The 9,806-nt window shown below is 37.0% G+C and overlaps 1 protein-coding gene across 1 annotated transcript; it reads right to left on the bottom strand.

Moving 5' to 3' along the window:
- Positions 1-416: 416 nt before the first annotated feature.
- Positions 417-9,661, bottom strand: LOC113331868 (alkane hydroxylase MAH1-like). Its single transcript, XM_026578514.1, has 3 exons — positions 9,522-9,661; positions 842-2,324; positions 417-524 (listed from the first exon to the last, which is right to left on the bottom strand). The coding sequence occupies exons 1-3, from the start codon at positions 9,659-9,661 to the stop codon at positions 417-419; spliced, it is 1,731 nt and encodes a 576-aa protein (XP_026434299.1).
- Positions 9,662-9,806: the final 145 nt, after the last annotated feature.

Genomic DNA, 9,806 nt, shown 5'->3' with positions numbered 1-9,806 from the left:
CCTACACATGATGCCACATATGGGTCGCTGTTATTTTCAGCCGTCAATCAGCTGTTCATGTAGCAATTTTGAACAGTGTATAAATTTCATAATCAGATCTCGTAGGGCACGAGTGACCCATCCCAATCAAATTGGGCGACCCTAATTAAGGCACTACTAATATTCGGCAGAGTTAGATTTATTTAAATCAACTACTTTCGAACAACCTGTTAGCTAGTTTTCAAGTACTAGTACTGAAACTCAATTGAAGAAGTAGGTGGGAAGTGGTCGGCTTCTAAGCGGGCGCGTTCAGCATGTAGTTGGAAAAACCATTCGCAATGCATGTCTGTAGCATTTATGGCATGTTCTCATCCAAAAAAAAAAAAGCATTTATGATATTGGTGTACTTATTATTACAGATACTTCGACGAAAATTATTATGGAGGGACAGATTTTTTTTCCATTGAACACCGCATCACAGGTACTGTTATAACCAGCTTTACCTCAACGATAGAACATCGCAATGCCATTGCATGCTCGATGCACTAGTATTCAGCAACGAACGGATAATATGTGAAACAGTGAGACAACTAAAATAAATTGAAATTTATATGTATGAGCTATTTTACTCACGATAAACAGTTCTTTATCCAATAGACTCACTCATATATAGCAACACAAACAGACACACTAGCTTACCTCTTCAATGAGGTTGCTTCTCTTTTACTAGTACGTTTTAAAACAGACTAAATGTAGAAATAGTTTGACATTTTGGGTGTCTAAAATCAGGGTGAAGTTTGACAGATTCTGCGTACCTAGTGTTAATACTGTATTATAGATGTACTCTTTCCTTCACCCTTACCATCAACTCGTTCTTCATTTTAAGGGCAATTGACGGAGTTGGAATGACATTCTGACCCTCTACGACTTCAAAATGGAAGTTATAGATTATAGCTGAAACAGCTAATTTCATCAACACAAAAGCCATGTCTTTACCAATACATGTCCTTGGGCCAGAGCTGAATGACAATAACTTGGTCATGGTTTCAGGATTTAGCTTTCCATCTCTACCGATCCATCTCTCTGGCTTAAACTCTAGACAATCCTTCCCCCAGACCCATTCCATCCTTCCCATGGCATAGTACGAGATCAAAACCATCATTCCTGCATTCACAACTGTTCCGTCTGGAAATACGTCATCGCTTATGGAACCTTTGCGGATTAGAGGAACAGAAGGATATAGTCTTAGTGTTTCACATAGTGCCGCATGAAGATACACCATATCTGCTTGGTCATCTGCATCAAACACCAATTGGTGCTTCTCCACTGCCCTAACAAAACCATTTTCCCCTCCTTTTGTATTCTTCTTGGAGATTATAAGCTTAAGTTCTTCAAGTATCTTAACCTCTACAGATTGATTCTTTGAAATCACCCAGAAGAACCAAGAGAGAGCACTGGCTGTTGTATCACGTCCAGCGATGAGGAAAGTGAAAGCAGTGTCTCTGAAGAACTTATCACTGCACATCTTCGATAATAACATTTCATCCTTTTCTCCATCTTTAATACTCATATACACATGCAGTAGATCATTTTCTCCTCCGTTTGTTCCATTAGCCACCATTTCTTCTCTTTTAACCTTGATGTACTCCGCGATGTCTCGATCTATGATATCCCATGCTGTCTTCAACTTCCTCTCGTTGCTGCCTATCTTCAACCTCCGAGACAACTTCCACCATGAACTAGGTATTACGTGCCTATAGAATACAGCCTCTGTTGCATCATCCATGGCTTTCGCGAACTCGTTTGTAGGAAAGCTAGTTGAGAGGTGTTTAGGGTTTTTACCAAAGATGATGTTAACGGAAGTATCAAACGAGTACCTCAAAAACGTATCGTGTAAATCCAGTGGCAATGATTCTTTAGCACAGTGCGATAAAAGATGGAGTAGTGAATCTTGCACCACCTCTTTGCCCTTATGAGCAATGATATCTCGGACTGTCTTGGAGTTAAACGTCGTACGTGCAACCCTTCTTTGTGCCATCCAGAAATGAGAGTCAGAGCTGAGGAGCCCCTCACCTAAAATGTCGAATGCTGCTTTGTAATCTGCTCCTCTATGGAAGTTAGAGACATTGGTACTAAGAATGTACTTAACATTACGAGGATCGCATGTGTATACAATCTTTACACGCGCGAAAAAGGATCCTTTCTCAACGATGGTTCCACCTGAAGCTTTCGAGATATCAACAGTCCAATCGTGAATGCGGTGTGCGTTAAACATAAGTGACGGGAGCCGACCTATAATAGGCCATCGGATCATGAGTTGATTCTTGCAGCTTTTGAAATACCATCTAATGGATAAAATCAAGCAAAAGAAGAGTACTAGTAGGTTGTGAAGTTCAGGAAATTTCTCGCTGCGGTAGTAGTTTTCCAAAGAGGAAAATTTAATAGAGTGGAAATCCATGTTTGGTCTTGTGGGTTCTGATTGCGAAGAAGAAGACGGGGCATTTATATAGTAAGAGTTATAGTTGGAACTGGTCTGCCGGAGCATTCAAAACCCTGTTTTCTCTGTAGTAACATTTATTGCCCTTACCAAATAGAGAAATGGAGTAAAAGTTTGTTATTTTATCATCTTGGCACTAATTATGTTGTAGAACTAGTTAGGTCAGTTTTTTAAGATCTTTCTTTCTAAGTTCTAACTGTAATTTCAGGGGGTTGGAATTTCTCAGAGTTAACGTATCAGTTTATTAACAGGGGCGAGGGGTTGTTTAACGACGCATGCTTAGATGCACAACATTTGAATTAGTTGGGATGGCCTTATTCTTTTCTGCCAGAGGAGTGCTATTTGAACCATAAAAAAGAGACACCGGAGTACAAGAATGAAGGGTTTCTTCCCAAGGGATTCAAGAGATGTGATTGTAATTAAAGTTATCAAACAAACAGGTAGGGGCAGGCCAAGTGGGCTTTAAAGAAGGGTGTTCTTCTTTATACCCCAGAAAATACTATAGTACCCTTTTTGTTAGTTTTGTTAGTTATTATTTGATTAACATGAAAATCACGAAACTGTTTCAAAATTTTGATACTGATACCCCTTCAAAAATTTATTGTATAACCATATATAACTGTAAAAAAATATATCCCTATATACTTGTGTGAAAGAATAATCTTTCTTCCAAATATAGAACATGATTTTAATTATGAGATTAATGGTGAGATTATATAATAAGAATACTACTCTTATTTGTTATGGAAGGAAAAACTCTAGGTAAATCAACTATGGAATCGTTAGAATCCCATTTGGAAGGTCCGGAGATTGAACCATATCATGATGAGCTCAAGGTATATAATAACCTACAATAGGGGAACTACTAATCATTTTTTCATTTTTGAAGGTTTTTGCTGAGAACAAATATGTTATATGATTTGATTTGATTTGATTTGATTTGAGTTGTTTAATAATGATTTGATTTGAGTTGTTTTGGAATCAGTCTTATGAGTTTTTTCATCATTTTCGAATTTGGGAAACACAACATGGTTACCATTGAGAACCCCGCCTCTAGAAGATTTCAAAGTTGTGACAATTCTCAATATTGATAATTAACACTTTGTTAAGGCAATATTGAAACCGGGTTCTCCCCTTCCACCAGTTCAGAGTGGATGGAGTTCTATATACAATGAGGACGCCTTACTGTCGACTCCATACATGGAACGGCTGCATAGAGGATGGGAGAACATCGAACAAATACAACCTGGGCAAGGTTTACAAGTTATAGAGAACATTGACCTGGATGAGCCATGAATAAACATATCAGTTTTGTTAGTGCTTAATAATAAGTTTTCAAACTCGTATGCAGCAAGAACTGCAGTGGTTATTTTAATTTTTCATAGTTTCTCAAATTGTTTCTTATTTTTATAGAAATAATTTTTTGCAGACAGATCATTTTAGAATCCTTAACTACAATCAATATCAACGAAAATCTGCCAGGCATTTTAACAAACAGAGAAGGTGCATGGTATAAATCTGAAAGTGTTTCAAATTAGGAGTTACATTTCCCTTAATCCATCATCACTAATACAGAAACAAGAAAATGGGTTTGTGTTTCTATACTGAAACAGATGGAGGGAGGAAGAAAAGGAACTCTATATTTTCATCCATTTGTTGCGACAGTGAAGAGATTATATCGTTTTTATTTCTTTTTTGTTGTTTGGGGGTATAAAATTTTTATGAATCTGATGGGCTAGGTAGATCATTGTTGGGGGTATGTAGATAAAGGGGTATCGCTAGTATTTCTGGGGGTATATAGAAGAACACCCTTAAAGAATTAGCTAGTGTGCGTACTGCATAGCCAATAGGATATGCGCAGTCGATAGGGATATTCATGACATGTGGATTATCCACACGCTAATAAAAACTACATAGCATGAACTTGATTAAGTTAAGGGCGCTGCTAGACTTACCGAGATCTTAAAGGGCAAAGTGTCCCGACAGGGGAATCAAGGGAAGAGATCCAAACTCTTTAACATCTAGATTGGTAATGGGCAAATATGGCCCTTATTGTAATTACATGTTAGACAGTTAGTTTTGCATGGATAGATATGATGGCATATGTTACCACGTCAAGACAGAGGTGGTTTATGAATATCAGAGTCTCTTCGATGGTAGTTGTGTATGTTTTCTAGGTGGTAGTGCAAATAAGACATCCTCATTCTAATTTTTTCTTAAATTAAATGGTGGAAATAGTTCATTTCCATTTTTTATGGATTAAATGTAAATATTATTTTTAGTAACTTTTTAGATTTTATTAGAGTTAAAAATGGTTATTTAATATATTGGAATTAATTTTAGTTAAGCAATAGCTTACTAAGATAACTTGACATTGTCAAGGTGAATGTCTAAAACTTGACATTCACCTTGACAATGTCCAACAAAAATTAAGCCATGTCATCTACACATTAATTTAAGAAGTTTGGAGAAGAATTTTAGGGAAAATGAATGTGTATTTTATGTGGACTTAGACACTTATCTTCACATATATTCCATTGTCAAGGTGAATGTCTAAAACTTGACATTCACCTTGACAATGTGTAACAAAAATTAAGCCATGTCATCTACACATTAATTGATTTAAGAAGTTTGGAGAAGAATTTTAAGGAAAATGAATATGTATTCTATGTGGACTTAGACACTTATCTTCACATAAGTTTGGAGAAGAATTTTTAAGGAAAATGAATATGTATTCTCTGTGGACTTCGACACTTATGTTCACATACATTCCATTGGAGAAGCTCTTGTTAGGATCTTCATGAACCGCCATCCCGTACTCCGGATCCGACCACATAGCGTCGGTATTGTCCCCAACTTGACCACCTGTTGCAGCAGGTGTGGAGTTTTAATCGAAAAGGCATCGATGCTATGTAAGGAGATGCTCAAGCTTATTAGGCACCACATGTACTCCTCTTATTCCACGTGGGATTATCCTAGCTATACATATGTGGTTTATATTACGCCACATACTCCAAAAATCTCCATATTGGCGAGATTAAATTACCTCACTAATCCAGTCATACTCCACCATATGATTACCTTTCGTATATGCTACCCGTCGAACATGATTATTGTCACTACGTGCCCTGAAAACCTACTCCACCTTGAGTTAATGGGGGATGTCCACTAACTCCACTTGAGCATTGCCTTGCCCACTTAGAACCCTGCTTCACCTGAGTTAATGGGTGCGGAACTAACTCAACCTTGAGCGCAAGATCTACCTTGAGTCTGCCTCCACCTGCGCCCTAAACCGGGTGACATCCACAATAACTTCTCTGTTCTGACAGTATCCCAAACCATAGGCTCTGATACCAACTGTTAGGATCTTCACGGACCGCAGGACCCTACTCCGGACCCGAACACACATCACCGGTACTATCCCCAACTTGACCACCTGTTGCAGAAGGTGTGGAGTTTTAATCTAAAAGACCTCGGTGATATGTAAGGAGATGCCCAAGCTTACTAGGCACCACATGTACTCCTATTATTCCATGTGAGACTATCCTAGCTATACATATGTGGTTTATATCACGCCACATACTCCAACATCTCTCAGTCGTTGCCATTGCAACGTATCTATAGAATGGTTACTTCGTAAGTAGAGAAGAGAATACCAATACAACATCGAATTCTCTCTTTAAGAAACTCTTGTATGTGTTCGTGTCATATAAGAAGAGAAACGAATCTCTTCTCGATCTTTACTAAGTTTTTTATTACACTAATTAAATACGATTGTATATAAGATACCACTTAAGTTGTCTTCACAATACGATGATTTATAACACGTTATAGGCACGAGTAGCTCCCCAGTAATTCGTACGGGGTTGGCGATACGAAAAATGGTAGTTTTTTTTTCTAACATAACCTATTTGGTTTAACTATTTCTAAATAGTTATTTGGTTATCTCATCACATTTTGTACGTGCTATGGCGGCATAAATAATTGTTGTGATATACGAAGAAATATTCAAATGGGTGCGTATTAGAAATAACACATATTTGTAGTAACATTCAATATCTGAATTTTTAATCACCCATTTGAGTTTTGAAGCATTTGTTATTTTCCTGTTTAGTCGATCAAGTGAAGGTTTTTCAGCGTTCTTTCTAATAATGTAAGAAATAAATCCTATGTTGGTATACTGTTGATTTTTAATTATGGTGAATACTTCCGATTGATTCTACAGAAGATACATGGATCGCATAAAATACTGCAGCGAGCGATAAGGAGAGTCACATATTATGTGCCCTTATGTGCTTCTGTGAGCTTTACGACATGTATACTATGCGCTTCTTATACGCACATATGGGCTTTGGGGAGCTAGTGTGTAAATTCACACTTTTGTATATGTTGTGACAACAACAACAAGAGCTGCATATTTTAATTGTGTCTCGTAGATATACATACTTTGAGCGATAATAAGTTTTGCATATCTTTTAAATGATATATTTAGTTTTAAATCAAGTTTTTTTGTCGCCTCAATTATTACTTAAAATCACAAATTTGGTGAATTAAATTTTCATCAAACCTATGAAAATAAATCTACTTTTGAAAATCTAATGGACACGATAAAAGAAGAAAATGCAATTGTTGCAGACATATTTAAATATGGGAATATAATAGCTTTCAAGTTTAAGAACTTAATGAACGTTGTACCACCAGAAATGGCATAACGCGGAAGGTAGCATAATGATTGGTTGGATAACCATCTTCGAGAATGTTATCGTTGTGACATATAAAAAATAGTACATGTATTTGAAATTCTGTTATTTATTTATTTTATCTCTGTCGGTCATCTTGGAAGGACTGGAATAGATGTTAAGATAATGTCTATATTCATAAAATTTATTTTACAGTTTGCTTTGAATTTTATATGGCAATGTAAATTCTTAAATCTATTCCAGCTGGATAGTAAACGATAGAGGAAACTTAATTAGTTATGTCTCTTGGGTTGCGTGTTATATATTACTGTTTTCTGCACCCAGTTGCTCCTTGATATGTGGAGTCATGCAGAACTAAATGTTCAGTTGATGATACATTCCCGTCTGAGGATCAGGGGGAGAATCGTTGACGACATTGGTTAACTCCAATTGTGTCTCATCTAAATTTTCACGCCAATAAGTGCCCAAGGTGTTGAAGGTTACTCTATTTCTAGATTTATCAAGAGTACACTAGCTAAATTCGGCATAAATTAAATTCCTTGCAAGGCATGCCATGAAATCACATCGATTATTTCGCCTGAAAATATGCTTACAAGCATAGACGAAAACCTCTTATACGAGGTATGCAACCTAATCAGATAAAATCCATATTCTCTTTGAGTGATGAGTTGATATCTATTGATGAGGAAAATGTCCATAAAATTTGCATTGATATCTCATATCCTCATGTTGAAATTTTTTTACCAATAGATTATAGTTCCTCATACTCTTGGAGAATGGTGAAAGATCGTTATTAATTGGTTGTAGATAATATTCTGAGTAGCTATTGAAATCATAATGCATAGATATCCCCCTTTTGCAAAGTAATTATTGAAAAAGTTTATGTGATTGGAAAATATGGACCTCGGTCCATATTGAGCTTTTTTTCTTTACTTCAAGACGTTATTAGGACCTCAGTCCTGGTATCCACGAACTTCGATTAGAAATTTGATGCTTATAAGAAGTGTTATGAAAAATTAAGGTCGCTTGTTCTATGACATTACCCCTTAAAAATTCGTTTCCACCGATAGGTTGTGGAAGTATAATAAATTACTCGACCACCTAGTTGATGACTATGCATCTATACTCGTATATATTTTGAATGAAACTCTTGCTTGTCAGTTGTTGATGTGGTATCATCCTAGTGTTACTCTAGACATTGATGGTGAGTATTTTATTATTCTTGTGCATCTATTGAATGGTTTACTTAATTCATTGTGACCTTGTCATATGCAATCACGGAGTTCACAACGGCAGTATACAAACCACAGTTTTCAACAATCTCTCTGACTCTTGCACATTCAGCTTCTAGCAGTCACATCTCCATTTTCACATAAGAAGATTGGCGCCTGAAAAGACCTACGACATTCTTATGATCCTACAAAAGAAAACAAGTAAATATACAAAAAATAGGAAGTTATCATCAACAAATCAAATAACAAGAGAAGTTGAGATTGTTACGATGGTCTTATAGATGGTACGAGCCCATGTTCCAAGATATCGAAATAGAACTTTTCCACCATCTCTAGGTTCTCCTCTGGCTTTCCCATTACGAAGACGTTGTAGCTGTAAATATTGGGGGAATGTGTCTCGCGCTGGGTGCAATTTGGACTTTATCCACCACCAATGTCGCCTGCGATTGCGGGGGATCCTCCTCATCTTCTTCATCCTCCTCCTCATCACCACCACCACCACCACCAAACCATTTACCATCATTACCTTCCTCCTACTTCTCATCATCATCATCATCACAACCACCACCACCACCATTACCATCGTCATCATCATCATCATTATCACCACCATCACCAGACCCACCAACATCATTACTTTCATCATCGTTGTCACTATATTATTCTTCTTCACCTCCTACCGGATGTTCTTCTTCTTCCGTACCTTATTCTTCATCGCTACCGGAAGCAGATACAACAGGAGTGGAAGAAGCCGACGAATCGTCATATGTTGACGACACTTTCATTTTTTTGGGACAGAGACGTTGTTTGTTTTTCACCTAGAGTCGTTAATGTTTAAAAAGGAGTCGTTTAAAGAGGATCGTCATATGTTTCTATAATATGGTAACGACTTTAATCTAGGTAATTTTTTTTGAAATACCAGAAAAAGGGTCGTTATGTCCTACAACATATACCCCTAACAATTTTTCCTAACCTCTTCATGCATATGAAAAAATCGTTAGGGTTTATGAAATAAACTAATAACGACCCTTCTTCTGTACTGCGATTTTCCGGTTAAAAACCTAATTTTACAATCAACATATCAAGTTAAACGAGGGGGTTTTCGTTACATACCTTCTAACTGGAGCCATTGATTCTTCTAATTCGTCCGGATTTGATTTGTGATTGCTTCTTGTATAAACCTTTCCTCTTACTTTGTCAACGAGATTAGGGTTCTCAATAGCAACTCTATTGCACTGCTTAGTACGAGCCATGTTTGTAGAAGAAGTTAATCGTCGATTAAAGTTTTTGAATCGATTATTACAACGATGAATCAGATGAAGTTTTTTTTCTTCTTAGAGTCGCGCGTTAATGAAGGAGAAGAGAGGAGAGAGGGGGGGGGGGGGGGGGGGGGGGGGG

The sequence above is a fragment of the Papaver somniferum genome, unplaced genomic scaffold (genome assembly GCF_003573695.1).
Source record: "Papaver somniferum cultivar HN1 unplaced genomic scaffold, ASM357369v1 unplaced-scaffold_128, whole genome shotgun sequence".
NCBI lineage: Eukaryota > Viridiplantae > Streptophyta > Magnoliopsida > Ranunculales > Papaveraceae > Papaver > Papaver somniferum.
The sequence above is the reverse complement of the archived record's forward strand: the minus strand, read 5'-3'. Positions and strand labels throughout refer to the sequence as shown.

Excerpts from the sequence above, each read along its gene's own strand:
- LOC113331868 (XM_026578514.1), bottom strand. The coding sequence starts at position 9,661 with ATGGCTCGTACTAAGCAGTGCAATAGAGTTGCTATTGAGAACCCTAAT. Across the intron at positions 2,325-9,521 it reads TCAATGGCTCCAGTTAGAAG|ATGGTATTTCAAAAGCTGCA; the intron begins GTATGTAACGAA and ends TTTATCCATTAG. Across the intron at positions 525-841 it reads AAATGAAGAACGAGTTGATG|TGCATCGAGCATGCAATGGC; the intron begins GTAAGGGTGAAG and ends GCTGAATACTAG.